Source organism: Cavia porcellus, unplaced genomic scaffold (assembly GCF_034190915.1).
Source record: "Cavia porcellus strain 051 isolate PalLab524CR breed Dunkin Hartley unplaced genomic scaffold, mCavPor4.1 scaffold_31, whole genome shotgun sequence".
Lineage (NCBI taxonomy): Eukaryota > Metazoa > Chordata > Mammalia > Rodentia > Caviidae > Cavia > Cavia porcellus.
In genome coordinates, this window is record NW_026947514.1 from 4779897 (window position 1) to 4804639 (window position 24743).

General features: G+C 59.8%; 1 protein-coding gene across 4 annotated transcripts in view; it reads right to left on the reverse strand.

Moving 5' to 3' along the window:
* The window catches only part of Evl (Enah/Vasp-like), a 142271-nt gene that overhangs the window by 7353 nt on the left and 110175 nt on the right, over window positions 1–24743 (reverse strand). For all 4 annotated transcript variants that reach the window (XM_063241088.1, XM_023562035.2, XM_005000498.4 and 1 more), the window contains 4 exons: window positions 6381–6444; window positions 4215–4276; window positions 2742–2971; window positions 2093–2214 (listed from right to left, as the gene is read on the reverse strand). In XM_063241088.1, coding sequence (XP_063097158.1) covers window positions 2093–2214; window positions 2742–2971; window positions 4215–4276; window positions 6381–6444 — 478 coding nt within the window. The remainder of the gene's footprint in view (window positions 1–2092; window positions 2215–2741; window positions 2972–4214; window positions 4277–6380; window positions 6445–24743) is intronic.

Consider the following 24743-nt stretch of genomic DNA (forward strand, 5'->3'; position numbering starts at 1 on the left):
AGTGCTACACTCGCCCCTCCTGGGAGGGTGGGGATAGGCTGCCTTTTGCTGGCTGATGCCTTGAAGGGTTGCCCCAGTGCCATGCCACTCTGCCTGATGATGGACTGAAGCCTCTATGAACAGTGAGCTAAATAAACCTTTCCTGCCTTCATTTTGGGTGTTAGATATTTTGTCAGAGAAAAGTAACCAAGATACCAAGCAACCAACCAATCAGCCAACTAACCAATCAACCCAACCAAACCTAACCTCAACTAATCTAACCAAAAGTAACCCAACTCAACCCAAACCAACCCTAAATAAAACCAGCTGGGCATGGGCGGGGTGCCCACCTGTAATGCCAGCTTCTCAGAAGGCTCAGGAAGGAAGACTGAAAGCTGGAGAGCTGTGTGCTTCCCTTTCCCCAGAAAGGACGAGGTCCTGGGTTCCATCCCCAGGATCACGAATGACATAAACACAAACGCCGTGCAGGCCCAAGGGTTCGGCGCTGGTGGAAGCATTCATGCTGCCTCCTGCACCCCTTAGCTGGGAAGAAGACCCCAGCTGTCTGCCCGGAGGGTTCTGGCTAAAGGACCCTCTGCAGGGCCATCTCCCTCCCCATGCCGCCCCACGCCCAAGTCCAGCATGGATGGCGGAGAGCCACCAGCAGGCTCTGGCAGGGCTGTGCAAACACATGTGCCCTTCCGACTCCCAGCCTCTGGCGGCCGGGCCTGTTCCTGCCCCGGAGAGAGCAGCTCCCTGTCGGTCTGGGTTCTATATCATGGCTGCACTGTTAACTCTGGCTGTAGACTCAGGGAAATCATTTCTTTTTCCGGAATGTTTTTTGATATTCCATGAGGCCTTGTTCAGCTATAGGCATGCTGGAGGTGGACCCAGGCCATTTGGGGCAGGGGCTCTTCCCTATCGGGTTGTCTGGCCTTCCCAAGTGCTCCAGCACCGCCTGTGCCTCTGCTGCCTTCCTGCAGGGGGTGCCCCTCTCCCCACAGCCCAGAGAAGGTGCTCAGGGCTCAGGCCCAGGCCCATGAGGCCTCCCCATACCCCCAGCTGTCTCTACCTTTGTGCAGTGTCAACCCCACATATGCTTTGGTTTACTAGCTTGCGAAAGTCACTTTACGGTGTCCCTGTCTGGCTGATTTAAGTCTGCCCAGGCCCATGGGAGGCCACAACACCCGGGATGCTCCACGTGGGCCCTGAGGCCTGCACAGAGGAGGCCCAGCTCCTCCCCTCGTCTTCATGGAGCCACCTGGACTTAGTGGATGATTTAGGACAACAGAGTGAAGGCCCCAGGAGCACAGAGCTCCCTACGGCCCTCAGCTGGCCCTCAGGGAGGCAGCGGAGGGCCAGATGAAGGCGGGCAGCTATGATGGAGCGGGGCCCTACACTGGTGGCCCGCGCTGGGCCTTTCTTGGCCAGCGGGGGTGCTCTGACCACAGGGTGGTCTGCTCCTGTGTCCTCTGGGCCCAGGTCAGTTGCAGCCTTGGAAGCTGTGTCAGGCCACACTCGAACAAAACCCGAGCCCTGCAACTCTTCCAGGAGGGAGCTGTGAGACCTCTCCACCTCCTCAGGTTTCAGCTGGGGAACAAAACAGCCACAGTGACAGGCGATGGCCTTGGGCAGGCTGGAGCCACACCTGCTAGTGTGGCTGGAAAGGTGGGTCATCGAGGACTGGGCTCTCAGCCAAGAGTGACACAAAGGGAGCCCTTCTCTTCCGACCTCTCGGGGTGATGTCCCTGGGCCCCTGCCACTTCTGGATTTCTTCCCTGCACCCCCAGGAGGAGCAGCACCTTCAGCCCACGTGCTCCAGAGAGCGCTCTGCATCTACATCTCCTGGTGCCGCTGAGAGTCCTCTTTCCCTGGCTGCTTCTCTGAAGTGACCTCCAGAGGTCGCCTGCTGGGTTAGGGTAGTAGGCAGCAGAAGGGAACACTTGTCAAACTAGGACCAAGTGGGGTATGGAGCTTAGAGACTCGTCCTGGCTTGGTGCCTCAGATGTCACTTTGAGAGGGGGAACTGAAGTCGCAGTGTTGCCCGCCTGGCTAGGCCTGGGTGAAGCCGAGGAACAGTGGCTTCCCGACAGGCCCAGGGCACGAGACTCACCTCTTGGCCAGTAGCTTGTTCATCTCCTCCATGAGGCCTCCTCCACCGCCCCCACTGCTCGCCCGGTTGGCATCAGATTTGGAGGTCCCGCTGGGACTAGAGCCTCCGGAAGCATCTTCCGGCTGCAGAGGGCACAGGGTGCCATGTTTCGGGAGAGGGGAGACAGGAGTGTGCATCTGGGCGACCCTTAGGGACAGGGCTCCAGGTCTACGTCCCCGGCCCATGGGGGCCAAAAGCAGAGTCTGGGGGATACAGGCCAGGCCCTGACGGGTGGAGGTTGGCATCCCTGCCCAGCTGGGCTGCAGCATGAGTGAGGGAAGCGTGGTCCACGCCTCAGCCTTGTCCGAGCACCGGGAGAAGGAAGGCCGAGCTGGGAGACAGCTGGCAGCAGGGGAAAGCAAGGACCGGGACCACGGAGACCCGGCACCAAGATCAGACCATCAGAGTAGTAAGAGCATTTGACCCCCTGGCCTCGGCCTCCTCTCTGCGGAAGGGAAATGTTTGTGCCTGCCATGAGGCTGTCTTTACAACGCGACGTCCCCTTTGCCTTCCTCTTCGGGAAGCTGGGCCCCTCCCCGCCTGTGCCCGCCCTAGGTGGCCCCAGCTGACTTTGGGAAGGTGTGCACCCTCCCTCTCTCCCTGCACTCACCCGCTGCACTCTCCTCAGCTTCGCCCCCGCCAGCGCGGCAGCCAGACCTGACACGGAGCTCTCATCATGGCTGGTGCCCTGGGCTCCTCCGGCAGGCAATGGGGGTGGCGGTGGGGGGGTGGCACCCGTTGGGGGAGGGGGCACCGGAGGAGGCGGTGGGGGTGGAGGCCCGCTACATGAGAGGGGGATGCCAGCTGCGGAGGAGGGGTGCCCGGGAGGCAGGATGGGCCCTGAAACACAGCAGGGTGCAGTCAGCCTCTAGGTGCAGTGGGTGCCTGGCCCGCTGCCCAGGGCAGTGAGCAGCAGACCGGTGTCACCCTTCCTGGACGTCCCGATGGGCCCCGCCTGGCTGCTGTCGCTCCCCGATCCGGTTCCCAGGGTGTCTGGGCCCTGCCTGCCCACTCTGCCACACACACGCCCGAACTCCCCCAGCTCACGGCTGCCCCGGCCCGGCCTCATCTGTCCTGGGGACAGGGATCTCTGGCAGGACCCGGGCTGTGCCTGTTTCCTTTTCTGCTCCTTCTGAGGCCTAGTGCCACTCTGGATGCTGGCAGAAGTTGGTCCCTGAGACATAAGTGGAACTGACCCTGGGCCCCAGAGGCTGTGGCGGGAATCTGAGGGTCCCAGGGCTGGTGGGGACACAGGGATATAGGTTGGGGAGCAGTACTGAGTGGGGTACCCACCATGCCAGGCATGGTGCTAGGCACGGGAAGACTGGCCCAGGCTCGCCCTCAAGTGCTCAATGCCCAGGGAGGAAGTCAACAAACCCCACAGGTGGGCACAGGGTCAGGACCACGGGAGCGGACAGCGCCCCGGGAACAGGCCTGCTAGAGCACCTGTGAGGGCTCCTGCCACCCTTGCCCCCTGGAAACTCAGACCAGCAAGGACAGCGAGGGCCAGGCCTAGGGACAGGGGTGTGGGGAAGAGGGTGCTCAGGAGGAAGAGAGTGGAGAGACTGGTGTGCAGGCGTGTGCGTGGGTAGGAGGGCACTGGGGGAAGCACTGAGGGACACAGCGTCCTCCAGAGTAGGGAGGGCTGGCCAGCGACAGGCCGATCCAAGGAGAGGGGGTGCTATGGAAAGCAGATGAGGTTCACCCGAGCCTCAGAGGGCGGGCGAGCATGCAGGACAAGCAAGCAGAAGGTGCTCGGCAAATGATTGTGCCCCCTCTTCGTCAGGCGCAGGACGAGGCCAGGGACCCCCTAACTGGGTGCCTGGGTCCCCCCTCCCTTTGCCTGCTGTCCCCACTGACCGGAACTCCTCCACGTGCCCCCAGCTCCCCACAGCCAATGTGACCCCCGAACGCCCCCTGGATCAGGACATGGGCTCGTCACTTATCTGGGATCCTGGCTGGATATGGACCATGCCTGCTGTGTCTGCAGTGTCCCCAGCCCTGAGCTTGGTGCCCGGCAAGCAGCGGGTGCTCTGGAGTGCCCGAGTGGGGATGGGTGATGGGGCCCAGGGCGGGTGCTCACCTGTGGCCGAGGTCCTTCTCTCCAGAGACTCCTGGCGGTGCTGCTGCTGCTCCATCACTTGTCTGGAAAGCAAGCAGAGCACAACTGCCCTTCTGCACGAGGGCTGCGGAGCAGCTTCACGCAGTTAGGAGGGTCACCGTGCCAGGCGGCCCCCAGGTGACACAGGGGCTCCAGTGCACTGATCAGGGAGCACCTCCGAGCATGGGCCACCCCTTGGCTGGCCAGGGTCAAGCTTTCCCCAGGTGACTGGCTCACCTGGCTTTGGGTACCAGTGGCCCCAGAGCAGACTGGCCTGAGACTCCTGTTCTTAGTGCCCCCACGAACTCCCTGGGGTGACCCTTTGGCACTGTGGTTGTCACAAAAGTGCATACAAAGGTCGTGGGCCCCATCCCGTCTGCTGCAGACCAGCCACAGGCCCAGCCTGCTTGGATGCTGCTCAGCAGTGCAGACTGTGTGCACCTCAGTGTAACTCACAGCTTCCTTTCCCATGGCAGAATGGCCTTGGGGTGCTCGCCAAGGCCAGCTGAGTGAGGTCAAGACCTCCAGTTCCTCCATGACCCAGCCACAAAGACTCTGGACAGGGAGGGGGGCCCCCCAGGCATCCAGGGACGGAGAAGGGCTGCAGTCAGGATGCAGCAAACTGGCAGTGTGTCCGGGCCTCACTCTGGGCCAGGCTCCGCCACAGTGGGTCGGGGCCAGGCAGCCTTGGTCCGCAGTGGGCTGTGGGTCTCAGGGTCGCAGCAGGTGTGCAGCAATGCATGTGAGGGTTAACATGTGAATGCTGTCCTGGCAGGGGCTTCCTGGTGCCCACCGCAGCCCTCAGGGGCTTGTGCTCATGGGCAAGCCAGTACCACTTGTTCCCAGTCCTTGGCTGGGGTCTGCCAGAGGTCCAAAGGGGACGGAAAAGACCCTGGGCCAAGCAAGGTGGTCCCAGCAGCACCTGCATTCGCTTCTCTGCCCCAAACTCTGCCTGAAATCCAGCCTCCTCGGCAGGAGGCACAGGCTCAGAAGAACCCAGTGAGTGAGAGCATTTGAAAGCCATTTGAAAGTCAGCTCTGAGGCGATGACAGTATTTTGTGGACAGGGTTTTGTTGTGCTCGGAGTGGGGTGGCCGGTAGAGGGTCTGGCAGGGCTCCTATGGGCCCCAGGGGGCGCCCAGGTTCAAGGCTATGCCCTCTGCTGCCAGCCGCTTTGGACTTGGACCTTGGGTGAAGCCAGGCGGGGTTGGGGATGTTTAACAACTCCGAGGAACAGCTGGGGTGGCAGGGAGCAGCCGCCTCCTGTGTGCCTGTGCCTCCCTTCTGCTAGGCTCACTGCTCTGTGCCCACTCTGGGTGGAGGCGCCCTGGGACCCGGCAGGGAGCTGTGTTAGGCTCCAGGTCCCAGCCTGCTCTGGGCCTCCACTTCCTTCCTGACCTTCAGCCACCTGCCCGGGGAAGAGCAACAGTAACAACCTGGAAGCCTTAGGGTGGAGGCAAGTGGAACAAGGTGTGCAAAGCTCAGGAAACACTCAGGAATCGCAAAGTGCACTGCATAGCTGCAGGCCACCAGGACGCACATGCATGGCCAGGCACATGCCTGCTGGCGACGGGAGTGCAGGACAAGCCCGTCTCAACCAAGGATAGAGGCCTGCCCAATCTGGGGGAGGCCAGCACAGTGCAGTCTAGGGAAGTCTCACAGCAGTTTGTCGGGGGGCAGATGCTGGCTTTCCGGCTCCTGTGCAGGCTCTGAGGGCACGTGCCACCCCCGGAGCTCTCCTGTGTCCCATAGACCTTAGAGCTGCAGCCTCAACTCTAGGCAGGGGGAGCGGACCTGGTTGGCGTGCATTCCTGGCGGTGCAACCATGCGAGGCTACCCTTGGGTGCCTGGGAGCTCAGGCTGGGTCCATCCCTCCCTGCCATGACCCAGCCTCATCATCCCTGGAACCATAGGCCACACCCCCACAAGGGATTGCCTCTCGACACACTGGGCACCCAAGTGCTGTGCGGGTCAGGTGTGCTGTGGAGCACAGGGTCTCCCACGGCCCCCAGTCCTGACCTCAGGAGGTGCTGGGGCGTTGGTGCCCTGGGCCTTCCTGCCACTCTGTCTCCAGCATGTGTCTCGGCCACACGCAGGTCCTCACTCATGGGGGGCCAGCTCTGTGGGGAGGCTGCAGTTGTGGGATTACCTTCTCTGGATGTCCATCTCCTCAGGAGAGGGGCCATTCTGCACCTGACGCTGGGCGGAGGGGCCTGTGGGGCAGAGAAGCACAGAGCAGAGAGGTCAGTGGAGGAAGAAAGGCCTGTCAGACTGTGCTCAGTGTCCGCTGCCCCCAGCTGGGCTGCAGGAAGGGTGCCTGGGTGCTGGTCTTCCTGAAGAGTAGCCTCTCACTGTGCAAGGTCCCCGCCTCAGAACCCTGGGTCCTTCCTTCTCCTTATCTGTGGCTTCTCCCTCTGAGCCATAAATAAACTGAACCCAAACTTTGACATGGTTTAAAAAAACACTGTCCCCTTTAGCTGCTGGTGTTTGTTCCCTGCAGGTGGTACCTGCAGTTTCTGCTCCCCACCTGCTCCTGTCCCCTCAGTGCTTGATATTGACGCTGGCCTAAAATCAGCAGACTGCGTCCTACCTACCGGGCAGCGGGGTGGGACCAGAGCCCAGCTCACACTGGGCAGGTGCTCTGGTGCTGAGCCACATTCCGGCCCTGTAAGACTCTATGGTAAGAGGGTGGCTCACAGAATCGCCCAGGCTGGCTTTGAACTAGTGATGTTCCCGCTCCGGCCTCCTGAGCAGCCCGGGTTGTAAGTATGAGCCATGTTCGGGGCTTTGAGTCTGGCTCGGGCCTTGGGTCCAGCTGCATAGCTGGACTTCTGCCTCCTGGTAGGTTTTGGTCTCGGCAACTGCACCGCTCCTCAACAGGACGCTGTCCTGGGGGCCGAGACCCTCTCCGGTAGACCCCGTGTGGCCCCTGGTCTGAGGACAGGTCATCCCCTGGCTGCAGCAGGGGCCTCTGCATCTGGACCTGGCTTCCAGCCTCACCTTCAGCCAGCTGGGCCCTCCAGAGGCTGAGGGAGGCCAGCAGGAGCCCAGCCCCTCTCCGGGGTTCTGCTCCTGGGCTGAAGATGACACCAGAATCGGCTGGAGCTCTGCATGCATACAGAGCGGGAAGAGAATAGAGGGCTACATGAGCCCCTGCTCTCCTTGTTTATTTATTCTGCATGGCGCTGGTGACAGCACCCAGGGCCTTGCCCTGGCCAATGCTCTACCGCTAAGCTGCAACCCTCGCTTCATTTTTCACTTTGCATCAGGGTCTCACTAAACTTCCTGGGCTGGCCTGGAACTTGTAATCCTCCTGCTTTAGCCTCCTGAGCAGCCAGGATCAGAGTACGCCACTGAGCCCAGCTCCTCCACTCTTCTTGGCTTTGTTTGTGTCTCTCTGTGTTCTATGAGACAGGGTCTCGCTGTGTAGTCCAGGATAGCCTTGAACCCACTATGTGGCCCGGGCTGGCCTTGACCTCACAGTGATCCTCCTGCCTCAGCCTCCCAAGTACTGGGATTAAGGGGTGCATCACCATGCTGGCTCCTCCATTCTTCTTAAACAAAGATACTGCTGGACTATTGAGCTACAGGGTCCTCAGCATTATGGGGTGCAGTCTTTTGTTTTGGGGGTGAGAATGCAGGCCCAGGGAGGGGATGGGTCCATACTGTATCATGCAAGTCATCTGTGCTGTTGTGAGAGTCCCGACTCCTTCCCCTGCGCCCAGGGCCCAGCTACCCAGGCAGAGGCAGGGAGCAGGTGGCTCCCGCCGGAAGTCTGGGAACAGCCGGCCTGCAGGTGCTTCTGCCCAGCTGTGAGCAGCAGCCCACAGGAAATCCTCGCTTCAGGCCAGCTCCATGGTCACCGCTGCCTCGCGCTCTCCAAGTCCAGCTCTCGATCCCATGCCCACCGTCCTGTCTCAGAGCCCACAGCTTCCTCGCTCACATCCTTTCTTCCCTTCCACCCCAGAGCCCTGGCTGCACGAGGGCAGAGGGCGCAGCGCACAGGAGGTACTCGGTGGGCTTCACGAAGTGGACCCAGGGAGATCAGAGGGTGCTGGTGGTCATCAGTGCAGGGAAAGGGGCTGGGCAGAACTGTCCTGGGCAAAGACAGGCACCCAAGACATGCCTCCGAAAACAGGGCCTTAGGGTTGGAGTGCTGGTCACCCCTAAACTCACCAAAGTTTAGCGATCGCCAGGACAGTGCTAAGAGGTGGATGCAGGACCCTGTCTTTAAGACATTGAGCCGTAGGATCCCTGCTCGTGGTAGTGCAAGGTGGGCCGAATGGAAAGGTGTCAGGTGGCCTGGCTGACTGAAGGCTTCGTGTCACGGAGAGGACGTGTGCCACCCAGCCTCTCTCACAGGGCTCTGAGTCCTGCCAGATCTCCCTGCTCTGCCCACGGCTGGGCACTGGGGTACAGAGTTGCCTGTGGTGGTGGCGAGGTGGCTGGAGCTAAGCTGGCAACTACACTTGGCACTCCTACACAACCTGTGTCCTCCCCTTTCTGAGGTGCAACACCACACCACACAAACAGCGACCCCCGAAAAGCTGTGTGGGAGTAAGCAGCCCTAGGAAACCCTAAAGTCCTGTAAAACATTTGCTGTTGTTAGAGTTTAAAGCCCTCCAGCCTTGCTACAGAGTCAGACAGCGGCCCACAGGAGTCCCTGTGCTGTTCAAAAGGCACCCTTGGCTGGGCACCACAGCACACACCTACAATCCCTGCAACTCAGGAGGCTGAGCAGGAGGATTCCAAGTTTGAGGCCAGGCTGGGCAACGGTCTCAAATGATGAACAGGGCTAGGATGTAGCCAATGATACAGCAGCTGCCTTGGGTGGATGAGGGCCCAAGTTCAACCCCAGCTCTGCACGTGATTCTTAGGGGAGGGAGGGGACCTGCTCCTGGCCCTGGCCTCTGTGCCAGCCATGTTTCATTTGAGAGCTACTCTCCTGAGTTGGGGTCCCGCCCACCATGGAGGCCCCACCCCTTCATGCTCAGACCAGTGTGCCAGAGTCCAGATGAGAAGCCCGCCTGTGGAGAGTGGCTGGTGGGGAGTTGTGTGCCACAGGACCCCCGGCTCCAGCCCACAGCATTGGTGTAGGTTGGGAGCTGTCCGTGTACGGGGCAGAGTGTGCCCCGGGACAGAGGCGGTGCCCTGCGGCAAAACACAGAGCCACGGATGGTGGCAGTTTCCATTGCCCCTCAGGCTCACGGCCCAGCATGGGTCAAGTCCTGTCAGACACAGAGGAACTCAGAGTCCTAGGATCTGCGTGGGCCACGAGAAGGGCACTCAGGGAAACGTAGGCGGACAGTCGGAGGGCTGGCCAGCGGGACACGGGCACGGGAGGACCAGGGTGGGCCTGTCACTGGAGAGGGACAGGAGGAGCCAGAATGCCAAGCTCCTTTGAGAGGAACCCTGGGAAGGCAGTGTCCTCCCTGGGACTCCCAAAGCAAGGCCACAGCAGAGATGCCAGTGACCACCCCACACCCGTCCTGCACTCTCTGGGGAGGGGCGAGCGTATACCTGGACCTGAGGCAGAATCCGAATCATCATCTTGCTTCTTACGCTTTTAGGTACTTGCTTTTGGTTGACTTTTTAAAAAATCACCAATTGTGGAGGTCACACCTTGGAGCAGCAGGGAACAAGCCGTCTACTTGCTTTGCTGAAGAGGACATCTCTGCCCTGCAGGGACTGCTAATAGTAGCCTTGGCTACTTTTCAGGGGCCTGGAGGCCACTTCTGTGGAAATCACACACCTTCACTTCGGCCCGAAACCCCACCCTCAGACCATGTGACACCACCATGTTCTAAACACAGCCACACAGAGTTACAAAGATGGGTTACACGTGAGCAGAGCACTGACCACTCTGCTTCTGACCTGTCCCTACACCTTGATCACCTGCTCCTCTAGCCTATAAAAGTCCCCAGATCACATCCTCAGGGATGGAAGTGAGACACACCCTCCTCCCCACGTGCCAGAACTCTCCCCTCCGGTGCCCGCACCCGAGCGGGGGTGGCACGGCTGTTAGCACCCTTGTCCTTGTGCTGCACCTCCTCGAAGGCTGTCTACAGCACCTGCCTTGACGCGGACTTGAAGAGGGTTCCCGCTAGGCTTAAGGGTTCTGGGAGGCCGGCAGCAGTGGGAGGGGAGGGGAGCAGAGGGGTGAACTGGGGGCTCTGTGGAGATGAACCACATACTGCCAGCACCTGGCTCTGCCACGGTGTATGGGGCACAGCTCCTTGTGAGACTCCGATGTGACAGATATGCCCATACCAACCCAGGCAGGCAGGGCACCAGCAAGCAGACCCCACCTGCCTGTCCTCACCCCGTCACAGTAACCATCCTGGCACTTCTCAGCCTTGGTCCATGGCGGCCGCACAGCAGGGCTGCTGAACGCGTGAGTGATGGGCCCAGAAAAGGCCAGAGCAGCTGCCCTTCTAGGGGAACTGACAGAGGCCTCAGGGCACCCCTCTCAGAGCTGGGGACACCAGTGTGGGGGGCTGGAGCTGGCCTCCAGAGCCTGGCAGAACAGGGCAGGCAGGCAGCTGAGGTCACGAACGCAGACAGTGTCCTGGGCCGGGCCAGAGAACCTGAATGGCATTCGCTATCTCCACGGAAGCCGGCAGGACAAATGGGAGGGGCCGAGGCCTTTCCCAGAGCAGAGTAGGCTCTCGGTACCCACTGGCCCCTGCCTCAGTGCCCATCTGTGCGGCACTGGGAGAGCGGCCCAGGGAAAGGATGTTGCTCATGGATGCGCAGGGCTGCACAGAGCCCAGCGGTGACGGCCCTGACTGGACGAGGTTGCTTGGGCAGGCAGTCTGCCCCAGGGGGCACCTCACATCCTGGGACTGGGGGCCTGAGCTCTACTTCCCTGGTCACGTGCTGAGGGGAGTCCCCCACTTCCTGGCTTCAGCGTCCCATAAATTGAGAGAGATGGAAACTCTGTAACGTGAAGGGACAAGAAGACACATCCCACTGTGGACACTGGCTATTTAGGGATTACGGGTTTGTGTCTTCTGAATGTTAGAATGGTTGTGCCTACTCCGTGTCACCTAGGGATAAGGAGGTGGCCAGGAGACCCTGCAGAGAACCATCCCTCTGTGACTCCCTGCCTGAGAGGTCTGGCAGAGCAGGGCAGGCGCCTCCCAGGTTCTCAGCACCCAGCCGAGGGGGCCCTGGAGTGGCCTTGCCCTGTCCACCCTGCACACTGCTAGGCTCTGGGCCACCAGCCCATGGCTCCTTGGTGACAGAGGGATGGGCGAAGTTTCCAGTTCCGCTCCACAGGAAAGGCATCCCCTGGCCTCCTGAAAAGAGGGAACCTGAGATCCCAGGACTGCCAGAGACAGGATCAGCACCTGCTCAGTGACGCTCGATGGAATTTCTGGCCAGGAAATGGTCGCCACCTGGCTGAGTGGGCAGTCCCTGCCTCCTCCCCTGCATGGCTCTGGCTTCACCTTCCTCTCTTTCCAGGAAGTCCCTCCATCCTGGGTGGAGAAGAGTGGGGTCCCAGCACACTTTCCCTGTGCAGCAAGGGAAGTGGCCCCCGAGGGTACCCTCCTATGCCAAGCAGGGAGCATCCCCACAGAGTCCAGATCTGACTGCGAACCTTATAGTCACCCCCAGGATCACCTCGGGGCTGGCTGCAGAGCTGGGACCAGCACCTAACAAGGTGCCTGCCTGCCAGGGCTCTGCTGGCCCACAGCACATGGATGCTCAGTCCTGGCAGATGCACGGTGCCTCCTATGAGTTTAGAAAGCAGAAGGGGCCAGCACCCTATTGTCCACCCTGGGCACGAAGGAGCAGGCGATGCCTGATTGACCCAGGAGCAGGCGATGCCTGATTGACCCCTCCCCTTTTCAGTGCTGGTGTGGACACTCACTTAGAGGAAGCGGGCCCCCTCCTCACCCTCACTACCAAGCTGAGCCCTTGGTGGGCTGATTTGCTCTGCTCAGGTCCCCAGCATCTGCGGATATGTTACCCTGAACTGCAGGTGGACCATTCCACCCAAGCCTTGCGCCATGCCGGCCATCACAGGTCAGCTCCCTGGTGGCCAAGGGGAAGCCTGGCCAAGAGCCTGAGTTCCTGCAGAGCAGGACTTGCTTGTACTTCAGGGAGGGAGCAGCATGGACCGTGCAGGAGGCCCCTGTAATTCTGAGGACAGCCCAGGCCCAAGATGCCCTGGTGCTGGGAGAGAGCGGCATCCCCTCCTAGCCCTGGCTACTCCTCACATGGAGGGGCCCTGAGGCCTAGGGACAGGGCAAGCTCCATAAATGGCACAGGCAAAGCAGGGGCAAAGCAGGACTGGAGCCCGGCCCCCAGATCCAGGCTGTAGTACCCCTTTTGCAGGCTGGGGCCTGCTCAGGCTGCTGCCTGAGGAAAGCTGATTTGCAGACAAGGTCTTTTTTTCCTGTTTCTTTTTCGGGCTAGTTCCCCTATGCAGCCCAGGCTCTCAGGGATCCTCCTACCTCAGCCTCCCCCTTCTACTCCTGAGAGCTAGGATTATAGGCGGGTGCCATCACACCCAGCTTCCTTTTTCCCAATAAACTCATTTCCCAAAACCAGCCCAGGAAGCTCCTCAAACAGCATCCACTGCAATAGCCGCTGTTACGCTTTATGTCTTCAGAGCACCTCTGCAGCATCTGGGGCAGCTGGGGAGACTGAGGCATGGGACAGGTGAATGACCTCCCCAAGTGGCTTGTGCCTCCCAACCGAGCTGCTGCTGCTGCTTCCACTTGGCACTGTACGGGCCTCACTGTCCAGCCTCCGGTGGGGACAGATGCGTCCCGGGCTGTGCTCCTGCCCCCCCAGCTCACCCCACCCCACCCCAGGAGCAGTGGGAGTGAAAAGAGAGGCATAGGAGGAGCAGGAGGAGAGGGAGGGATGCGCTCTCGTCACCTACAGGTCACTCTGCAAAGCACGGTGCAGGCACAGTGGCAGAGGCAGAAACAGTGGAAGGTCCACTCCCTGCTGACCATCACAGGCAGGGCTCCGGGTGCCGTCCACACAGTGCCTCTCGCTTCCCAGCCACTTACCTCCTCCTCCTCGGCCGCCTGGCTGGAGCAGTGGTAACTGATACGGCCGTGCAGCCGCCCTGTGGGCTTCAGCGCCTCAATCTTTCATGAGGGCTCCCCGCTGACCTATCAGAGCCCGCCTGCCGCACAGTGCCAGCAGGCTCAGCCGGGGATGGTGCGGACCTCTGGCGGAGGCTCAGCCTGCAGGCCCGGGGTGCTCCGTGTCTGCTGGGAGGGGCCTCGCTCTGCAGCTCCCCTCCTTAGCCTGTGGGCCGGGGGTAGGGGGACTACGTAGGTGTGCAGGCCTGGGGGAATGGGCAGCCAGGCAAAAGAGTCCCTGGCAGGGGCGGCTCTGCCATCGGCTCTTGCTAGGTCCCCTGAGCATCTCTTGGTCCCCAGTCTTCTCTTCCTTAATGCTACATCCATTCTCCCCTACCCGAGGCCTGCCGTGCCTGCTTTCTGTACCAGGCTGACAAGTTTCTGGGTCTATGAATGATCAGCCCCCCAGCCCACAGCAAACACTGCTCCCTCTCACTGCCCTGGGTCCCCTCCAGTGCTGGGCAGCAGCCCTCTATGCTTAGCCATGATGTGGGCTGCTGTGCCTGTGGGCGTGGAGAGTGCGTCCTCAGGGTGGAGGGCCGCTCTGTGCGCCCCTGACCTTGTCTTGGTACCCACAAAGCCCAGACACAGCGCTCTGCCCCGTGCATCAGCCTCACTCCTCAAGTGGCAGTGCTGGTCACCGCCTCCTCGTGTCACCTGCTTCTGCCTGGGGCCTGAGTTTGCGCTCGGCCTGAGACTCCAAGTTTCTGATTATTCTAGCACTTCTGTCTTGCTCCGCTCCAACTCTCCCAGGACCCCGAGCTAGTGCCTCTCACAGACAGCGCTACCTGCACACTCCATCTCTAATCTCCATCTCCAATCTCCCTTCTGCCGGTCTACACAGAATCTGTCTGTCCAGTGTACCCTTCCCACGCTGTCTAGCTCCAGGCCCCCACCCCACGCTGTCATGGAGGCACTCTGCCACCCATCCTGCTCTCTGCCGCAGGCTCATGCCTGAGCCCGTGCTTACAGACTGAACAGCAGAAAGCCAGGCTGTCATGGCCGGAACCCCACTGGTTCCGGTTCCTGGAAACCCTAACTGTGGGATCCAACGCTTCCCACATGCTACCTGCCTGGCCTGGTCCCCTGACGGCCTCCTTGGCCTCTCTCGCTGTCCCTACTCAGATCAGATACCCTTGTTTCCCTGAATGCACCAACTCCCCTTCATGGCTTCTCACTGTCCTCTCTGCAATTCCTGGAGTAGAATAAAAATATGCAAAAATATGCCCAGAGTTTTAGGGCCATACTGGACTCAGAAGGCATCTGTAGCCCCAGTCCCTGGCTTGGCTGCCTTGGTGGTGAAAAGGAGGGGCCTGAGGTGCCATCCTGACTTCTTTCCTGATGTGGGCCCACGCTGTCATGCCCAGCTCAATCCTTCCTGGGAGGAACGATCAGCAGCTCCATCCCCAAGCAAGCACCTTGCGTTCCCTTCTGGGGACTTGGCTCACCCTGCAGGGGCATGAGAGGAGCAGGAGGTTGGAGGGGAAGTGGGCAGAGCGCCCACCTCTCCCTGAGCGCCCATGGCCTGTGGGTTATTGTGGAGCTCTGTGAGCAGACTGGAAGCCACTGAGGACTGGAGGCCCCACTGCATGGTGCAGGGCCACGTCTAAGCCTAGAATACTACACCTGAGCCCGCGCTCCCTGACCGGCCTGCCTGCTCCTTGGAGCTCACCACCTGTACCCCATATGCATGCAGGCCAGTGGCGCTCTGCGCGTTGGCTCTGTCCATCTCCCTTCTCCGGCTCAGGCGTGCCTGCGCTGTCCGGGAGCCCATGCTCCAGGGCTTGTTCTGGGCTCCCCGAGGCTTCGTGCTTTCCTTCACCACAGCACATGGCACTCTGGCCTCCCTTCTCCACCTCATTGTGAGCTCTGGGAACACAGGACCAGGCCTCACTCAGTTTTGAAGACACTTGGTAATTCAAAGATGCTCCTTATGCATTCATCAAACACTGTGCTAGGCACTGGGAGAATAGGCGTGGATATAAATTGCTCCCCTGAACTTAATCTAGAAAGGAGCGACAGGCCCCAAGGGAAGACGAAGCACATATAAAGGAAACACAGCAGGCTAAGAGGACTAGAGGTGTGTGGGTGGGTCTACTTGGGACAGGCTTGCTCTGAGCAGGGGACATTCCGGCAGGGGCCCCAGGACAGGGAGAGAGGTTAACTAAGAGACAGAGAAGATGGCCTGGGGATTTAGCTCAGCGGCATAAGTACCCTCCTTGCAAGCAGGCAGTCGTGAGTTCGATCCCTGGTACCGATAAAAATGAAAAAAAAAAAAAAAAAGACAAAAAAAAATTAAAAAAAAAAAAAAAAAGATGGCCTGGGCCTGACCCCTCCTCAGGTCAGCTGCTGATGGAGGCATCACTGTTCAGGAGGAAACTGTGTGCTCCGTGAGGAAGAGCAAGGGGACACGGAGGAGGGCTGCACCTCCTCAGGCGGCGGCACTGCCCGTAGAGATGGGACGTGCGTTAAGTGTCCGTAACACTCAGCACCCAAGCATCAGATCGGGGTCTCTGCCCCGCAGGACAGAGATGGGGGTGGGATCAGGCCTCTGCTCTCACCAGAGCTGCTGCAGGCAGTCTACTTCTCGGCCTGAGCCTCGGGTGGAGATTCCTCCCTCATGGCTCCCGCCAACCTCAGAGAGCCGCGCCCGTGGCCTTGGGAAGGGATGCCTGTTCCTGTCCTTAATATGAGACCTAGCTCCTGGGCTGTCACACCAGACGTGTCCTGAGGAGGGAAGACCTTGGCCTGTCCTTGGCCGGTGTCTCCAGGAAGGTCACAGCCTGTGCCCTTGCAGCTTGCAATCACCATCCTGTCCACTCTTCACTGGACAACTTATCGAGGAGGCTATCACGGCCCTTTCAAAAAGAAACTAAGCCCTTGCGTGGGGAAACAGCTGGCTCAGGGGCCAGCAGTGGCCCCGTGGACAGGACACAGAGCAGCTGTGCACAATCTGTGCCCTTCTGTCAGCACCTGAGCTGGTCGTGGGTGGCTTAGGGCCCCATCAGGAGGCCCAGTTTGTGGTGAGGAGGTAACCCAGGTTGGCGGTGGAGCAGGCCCTGTTAATCTCTGGGCTAAATTGCAAAGAGGCCAGTGGCTCTTCAGAGGTCAAGGGCAGCACTGGGGTACTGGGGGCCTGTTTGGGAATCAAGGACCCCTACCAGGGTGCTGCCTCACAGTGCAGAGGAGACCCCGAGGGCCAGGCAGAGCCTCTCCCTGGGACCTGAACTCCCTTCTTCACTGTCACATCTTCAGCACTGACTACAGCCCCTCGGGGACACATCCTTGTCCCTTACGAGAGTGCTGCTTCAGTGCCAGCAGAGCCAAGGTCGGAGCTGCCCCTCTGGGTGATTCAGCGTGACCCGAGACGGCTACGGGGACTTCAGGTGACAACACCCTCTGCAAACACCATACCTGCTCTCTGCACAACACCTCTGTGAGGTAGGTGCATGGGCAGAGTCTGTTCCAGTCCACATCCAAGCCCGCCCATAGCGCTCGCAGCTCAGGGCCGGGCGGCAGGACTGCGGTGGGCCAGGTGTGCTCCTTGGTCTGGCGGTGCTCGGCAGGCCAAGGTGACGGGTGCGATTTCTGTGTGAGACAATTCCATTGATCATGTCCCTCCAGCACAGATAGCACCCCTCACCTTGGGCCCAGATCCACAGGCTGCTGGCTCCGGAGACTTCCTCCTCTTGGTCTGCGGAGGAGGATGCGGGGATGGGGAGCGTGGGGGATGCTGGGTGCACAGAGGCTTTGAGGGAAGAGGCACTGGCTCCTACCCGGCACCTCTGCAGGAGGCCATGTGTCAGCGTGGGCCTGTCCAGGATGGCTCCACAGACAGCCACATGAGGGATATGCGGACATAGCAATGACAGCCGAGGGGGAGGCCGGGCTGAGGTCAGGGCTGGCCCACCACACCAGGGCAGAGTGGCGCATGGAGGGTAGAGGTGGTGACAGCAGAGAGGGCGCCTGGGCACAGATGTCTCAAGGCTCAGTTGGGGACCCTTGGCAGACATAGTCTCGGACCCATGGCAGGCTGGGGTCTGAGCTAAAGGGGCCCCTTGGCATTGGCAGCGTGTGCCGGCTCAAGTTGGACCACGTGCTGGTTTTCGGGGCCCGAGGATGGAGATAGATGCATGAACTGGGAGCAAATGCTGTGCCACAGGGTGTCTGGGGCAAAAATAAAGCCCCAAGGGCACCCAGCGGAGGTCATGGGGTGGGGAGTGGGGTGGCGAAGTTGGCCTGGGGGGTGACGGGCTGCAAGGATGGCTGGGGTTTTGAGACTGTGGGGGAACATGACAGAGTACGAAGGGCCACAGCCATTGCAAATGCAGTGGAGCTGGTACAAAGGGTGACCGTTGCCATGGCAACTATGAAGGCCCTCTCAATAGTCTGGAGTATCTGTCCCTGAAACAGAGTGAGGTCTCACTTTGCTCCATAAAGTTGCCATCTAAGGGTATGAGGAAGAGGTGGATGGCCAGCCCCTTCTCCCCCATCTGCAGAGAGAGGTGACACTCGCAGGGCTGGCTTCCAGGTCACACCAAGCCCAGAGGCATCACGGAGGAAGAACCAGAGCAAGCCAGGGGCCTCGCAGCCAGGGAGACGCAGGTCAGTATGTTTTTTTGACAGGGGGCGGGGCAGTTAATTAATTTCTAACAGAAAGAACTTTATGAGAAGCAAAAGTCAGCTTCATCTTCAAAACTCTGAGACACGGTCTGCCCCCTCCCTCAGAGGGAAAAGGCACTGGGCCTAAGTTCTCACGCGAGGGTCGGGGTGTCCCTTCCTCAGGCTCTTTCTGTGGTGCCACTGATGCTGCAGTGAGAGGGCTTGGGGGGTGGGGAAGCCCGCCACACTGGGACGACCACCCTGGAACCCCCAGTCACGTCATCACAGGCGAGCCGAGTGAGAAAAGGATGGCACCCTCTGGCCTAAGAAGCCAGCAAGAACAAGCGGTTCGCCCGCTATCACCCCATGTGGCTCTGGGCTCCTGGATTTTCCTCCTCCTTCTCAGGGCCTCAGACTACACAGCTGGGGGAGCGGAGCTGTGTGCGGCGAGCACCCCACGGTAACCCCAATGCCGCTGATCAGCCTGTGTGAAACTGCTGCAACCAACCCTGCCCCTGCCCCTGCCCCTGCCCCTGCCCCAAACTCCCCTATGACCATTCCTGCTCTCCACACCGGTCGGTTCGAGCTATTCCCCCGTGCGCTGGCTGAGGTGGGGCTCATGCTGTGTGCACAGGTGTCCCAGGAGGTGAGCACCCCACAGGGGCCAGCAGGTTAGGCCAGGGTGTGGGCTGGGGCTGGGGCTGTCTCCCCATTCTCCTGAGGACTCCCTGACTCCGTGCTGCACGTTCTGTGCACCAGGGCACTGGCCCCGAGGTCCTCTGGGTAGGGAGCATTGCTTGCCATGCATCCACACGGGACCCGAGGAGAAGCCTTGCCTTGGATCGCACAGCCCGTCAGCAATTGCGGGACTGCTCCCAACAGCTGATCCAGGAATTCAGGTTCCTGCCACCGTCTGCAGGTGGCCCTTGGCCCAGCGCTCCAAGGCCCCGGAGGGAAAGGTGACAAAGTCCCATGCCCTCAGGCCCTGCTTCCTACAAGCCACTTGTCTTCCTCCCACAGCCCTCCCCAGTCCTAGGCCCCTGGAGAAAGTGACCCCAAACCAAGGCTGCCTGGGACAGTGGGAGGATCTCTGCACTTGGCCACTGACCCCTGTCTCCCGCCCCAGGTCTTAGTTCTCTGTCTGTAAACTGTGAACTCCGCCTTTTGGCACCGCAGGCTCCATCCCTGGCTCTGGGTCCAAGGGCCCCACCTGGGCCCGGACCTCTGCTTTCTGGGCAGGGCACTGGGGTTGTGGAGCTTCCTTGGCACCCTCTCCCGCCCCATGGCTGTGCACATCATCTGGGGCCCTGGCCGCCTCGAGTGGCAGCAGGTGAATATAACACGGCCTTCGTCAGTTTTGAGAGAACCTAAGGGGTCTGATGGGAGAGCATCCAGGGACGAAAGGGCGAGCAGGGTGGAGGAGTGGCCCTGAAGGACATCTGCCAGGCCCCAGTGTCTCCACAGGGACGAGATGTCCCTGACATGCCAGGCCCAGGACAAGGGGCACCATGTCCAGGGCCGTGGACGGAGGCACAGCCCTGGATCCCAGCTCACACTCCTCCCATCTGTGCTGCTCCCGCCACAGCCACCCTCTCCAGGTGGGAACACGGGTGCGTGTTGCCCCAGGCCCTCTTTCTGAGCCAACCCAAAAGTGGTTTGGCCCATACTCACTTCCCTGCTCCGGGACTCAGTCTCCTCAGGAAGGTGGGGCGCTGCCCAGTAAGACTTGTGGTGCAAGAAGGAACCAGTCCGATTCCCAGCTCCTGGGACAGCAGTTCTCAGGCCCCAGGGCCCCTTCCTGTAATACACACTTGGCCGCATTCTAGGTATTACCCTGAAGTGAGACTCACGGTTTATAGGCCTGTTATACAAACTATGAAAAAGCCACCTAAAGCCTTCAGTGAAATAGAAAGGAGAAAGAGAACATTACATTTTTTTTTTTTTTTTTTTTGGTACCAGGAATTGAACTCAGGACCTTGCGCCTGCCAGGCAGGTGCTGTGCCACTAGAAAGGATTAATTTCTAATAAAGCATTTGACGCACAGGTAACAGGCCAGTCACGACACAGGAGACAGAATCAGCTTGCTGCAGGCCCTTGCCCCGACTCCCTGGGGTGCCCTGCTGCAAACAGGCTTGCTTACGGGACGTGGATGACAAAGATGACATCCCCAGTGACGGTGCCAGACACAGGGCTTTCCCAAACAGAAACAGCTCTCAGTTAAGTTATAAGCAAAATCAAGTACTGTTTTCTTTTGATGTATTCCTAGAAAATGTGGCACATACTACAACTGGCGTGTACACACACACATGGGATTGAGCCCGGGGAGCACTCTGCTACATTTCCAGCTCTTTTTATTTTCAGACAAAGGCTTGCTAAGCTTCCCAGGCTTGATTTGAACTTGTAATTCTCCTGCCTCAGCCTCCTGAGTACCAGGGGTTTAGGCACCCATCTTCATCATGACGGGGAACTTTGTGAGGTATATAAAAAGATCCCATGGAAGGAGAATTCAGGTGAGGTCAGAAGGGGCAGACTCAGAGCACCCTCGGGAACAGGGACTTCTCTGCCTGAGGCCCTGGAGCCTGTGTAGACAGCAGCAGGATCCTAACCACTCCCTGATAAACCGCAGACCAACCAACCAACGTCCCCAACAGCACAGGAAGTGACCCAGGCTTGGAGAGGGCGCCTTCCACATCAACAACGAATCAGCCAGAGGCAAAAAGAGGGGCAGCCAGAGCCAGGGATCGGACCAAGGGTGTGCAGAGAGGAAGGTGATTTCAGCACCACGGCACTTGGGGCTACAGCTGTAGGGACGGAGTGAGCTCTCACTTGCGCAGTGGCACCTGGAGAGGCTGCGAGGGTTTATTGGTCTTTACTGTGCACGAGAGATGGGCTGAGCCCCACAGGGATCCCTCATAGTTAACCCAAGGCAGGTGCGAGGCAAAGGTCCCATCCCACAGGCCGGGAGGTGGGGCCAGGGAGGTCAGGTACTAGCTCTGGGTAAGCACACACATAGGCACATGCACACAAGCACACGCACACAGAGGTGGGCGGTCTGCAGGATGTGTGCGGGCCTCAGGACTTGGAGGGCAGAGATACATGAGGCAATGGCACTCAGTGTCCGGGGCTGTGAGTGCTTCTGTCCGCCGTCATGGTAGGAAGCAGTAGGGTGTGGTGTGCATCCTCCAGGTTGAGCAGGGGCAGGGAAATCCCCTGGTTAGAAGGAGATCTTGGAGGAGAAGCAGGTGTGGGTGGGGCGCCCAGCTCCTGGGTCTCCCTATAACCATATCACACTGGACAGTGCTTGCTTGGGAGCCAGGAGCAGCCCTGTGGCCCGCTGTGGCCTTTGTCCCAAGGGGGGAACAGTGAAAAATGGGGCCAAGTAGCATCTGTAAAGTAGAGGTTAGAGCTGGGCACCAAGTGTATGCCTGTAGTACCAGCTACCTGGGAGGCTGAGACAGGACGGTTGCTGGAGAGTAGAATTGGAGGCCAGCCTGGGCAATACCGTGAGACTGCAGCTCAGTGAGTACAGACAACCAAATGAACACCATAAGGCCGTGGGGCACCTTGATCCAGTTTCTCAGTGGCCACACAGGGCGGGGTACTCCCTGGACCTGGAAGGGCTCACAGTCTCCAGAGAGCAGTGACAAAAGCAGGCTCCCACTCCTTACTTGAGCTCAGCACTGTGGGAGTGAGCTTCCACACCCAGCAAGCCCGCAGCTCTCCGTGGATACCAGCCGGTGCCCCGCACTCTGATTCAGTTCTCACACTAATGCCCCAGCGTTGGCGCGGCCCCCACAAGCAGGGGGCTCGGGCCCAGACTGCACCTTGTTTAGATACTGGTCACACGGAGCAGGCCCCATTACACACGCTTCCGGCTGATTTGTCCCTCTCGGGCTGGATCGTTTGCTTTAATAACTCATATTCACCCTAAGGGTACAGATGAGCAGCCAAAGGAAGGGGCACCTGGGGTGGAGTCCAGAAAGATTTGGGGGCTTCTGTCCTGGCCCAGCAGGGAGCATCGCTCTCCTGTTGGGGTGTGCAGCATCGCCCTGGCCCCTTCCATCCCTGAGGCTGGGTGGGGCTGAGGGTACGCAGCTGTTCCCGAAGTGGCTTGGGCTCTGCCACCTGCCCGCTCAGAACTGAGACAGATGCCCTTTGCTCTGGAATGCTGAGGGTCTGAGTGGCCCTCTGGTCTGGGACAAGGGCCTAAGATTTGTGCTACGTCACGGCAGCCAGGCTGGGGAAGTGACCCACAGATGAACAGGAGGGTACATCTGGAGAGACGTGTCACTGTTGGCTACAGCTGGTCCCGGCTTATGCAATTACAGGATTAGGGGCGACGTCCCTTGCTCACGTTCCTAGTGAGGGAGGACTGGTTTGTACAACTACTGCGAATGCACCAGGGGCCCCTGGGGAAGTGACGGGGAGCACTGCCCACTCGGTTCCCTCCCGGAGTCTTATTCCACCTGCTCCCATTGATGGCCCTGGGCACAGTGGCGGTGTTTGCAAGTGAATCAGAATTCACGGCAGTGCAGCAAATGGACGTGAACCACAAACCATTAGAGCAGGAAGGACCCGTAGAGATCTAGGTCCATATCGATCTCTCAAAGGGCACGCGGTGAGTCAGTGGCTGAGTCATGCACACGCACATCGAGGCCCCAGCCTTGATGGGATTCTTAACCCATGAACTGATGCCTGATAAGGGAATAATTTATGGGTGGGGAGGCAAACCCCACAGGTTTGGGTGCTCCAGGACAGCCTGTCAACACCGCCCCCTGCTGGTGACTGGCAGGCTTTGCCCAACACATCCAGCTGTGCTGCCCAGAATGCTGGTAGGGAAGACAGGGAGGGGCTGTCTCCATTGCTCCCAGGAGCAGATCAAGATGGTTACAAAGCAGAGAGCTGGAGGCCTGTGTCCTCCCTCCTCTTCCAGGGTCAGAACCTTGCCCTGGGCCAAGTTCACTGTGCACAGGGTGCTGGTCCCCAAAGTGAGACCACCAGCGACGGACAGCCAAAGTTTCAGGCTCAGTGATTGCTGTTCATCTAATTTTTTACCTGGTAAATTGACTTCAGGTTTCCCAAGTTGGGCCCAAAGTTGAAGAATAAATTTCCAAACTCACTGCTCCAAGAAGCTGGATTCTGTGGGTTTCAGCAAAAATGTCAGAAAAACAGATCCTTTCCACCTCTGTGTGGAAGTCAAGTACCAATACTGTACTATGGCATCGCTCCTTCCTCTACCGCACTGTGGGGAACCCCAGTCAGCAGTGGGCTGCACTGTGGAGCCGAGAAAGCAAGGAGAACGCTCAGGCTGAAGCCCGGCCCTCTGCTCGATCCAGCACACAGGCAGGGTAAGCCTGGGCTAAGGCTATGGCTGGCAGAGTCGTTGGAGGGTGCTTCCCCTCCGGGCCTGGTCTTGGTCTGGGGCAGGGGCAGGGGCAGCATGCTGGCTGGCTCCCAGGCTGCGGCAGGAGTCAGCCGAGCGCGGGGAAGGTACGGGGACGCAAGAACGCCCAGTGCTGAGCGGGGCATCGAGCCTGGCTTCTGGAGCGTGCTGTGTCTCCTGGGCATGGACGCTCCAAGCAGAGCCTGTACCAGTGCTGTCCATACAGGGAGGAGAGGAGGGAAATAGTGGGCAAGACCCAGCATGAGGAGATGCCGAGTCTGAACAGGGGTCCCCAGAAGGCTCCAGGAGCTGGATGCCTGCCTGAGAGCCAGACCCGCCAGTTGCAGGGGAAGGGCATGGCCAAGGACGTGCTGGGACCCTGGCACCGTTTGGGCTCTGAATCCCCCCCTTCGCTTGGCAAAGTAGAGCTCGTGTGACAGGCAGCTGTGCCACCCATGCCACCCATGCCGCCCAAACACTGCGATGAGGCGAAGCTCAAGAGTCGTGGCCAGGCCACCTCCTGGGAGTGGACAGTGTGCACCGTACCTTCCGGTGCCAAGGACGCGCATATGAAACCGGCTATGCTGCACGCTTCCATTCACACTTCAGCCGCAGAGGCGGTGGACTCCCCAGGGCCCAGGTTCGGCCATGCACAGGACCTCACGGCGACTTCCCATGGAGCTTTCTAGTCAGGCCCCGTCCCCTGTCCCCAGCTCTTGGTCACCCACCCCGTCCGCAGAGGGCCTGGAGGCCTGGATTCAGGATCTGACACTTTCCTCATGCTGGGGCTCTGCTGTCTTTCCTGAAAATGAGGGCTGGACGCCCGGATTCACCCGTGATGTGGTGGTGAATTTAGTAAAATGACTAGTAGTGCTTATGTGATTGAAACACTTGCTTTGAATGAATGAGTCAACCCTTTTCTAAATGGCCCCTTGATGCATCCTTAGGTACGGATAAAGTAACTCCCACTTCTGGGACGGGTGGAAGCAGGGAGACGAGCCCGTGAGAAACATGAACCTCAGCTCAAAGCTATCCGGTGGGAAAAGGGTTTGCTGAACACCTCTCGGGCCCGCGGCCCTCAGGCCATGTGCTGCTCATTCTCCATGGCTTCCTGACTACCACACTGCGTTCCAGGCACAGCATCCACACGGCCTGATGCAGCCAGGGAGGCACCGCCGCTGGGCTCCATCGACCCCACTCCCGGGCTCTGATGCGTCAGGCGCACAGGTGTGTAGGCACCACCTGCCCCTTCCCCACCCCTCAAGTCTCCCCAGTCCCTCCATCTTTGGGCAGTGGCAGCAGCCGCAGCAGCGGCATGACAGTGACAGCAGCGTGATGACAGAAATGCGACCCCCGAATTCAGTGCTGAGGCACGGTGGTGTGGAGTGGGGAACATTTCACCTCCCAGCTCACTGGCGTG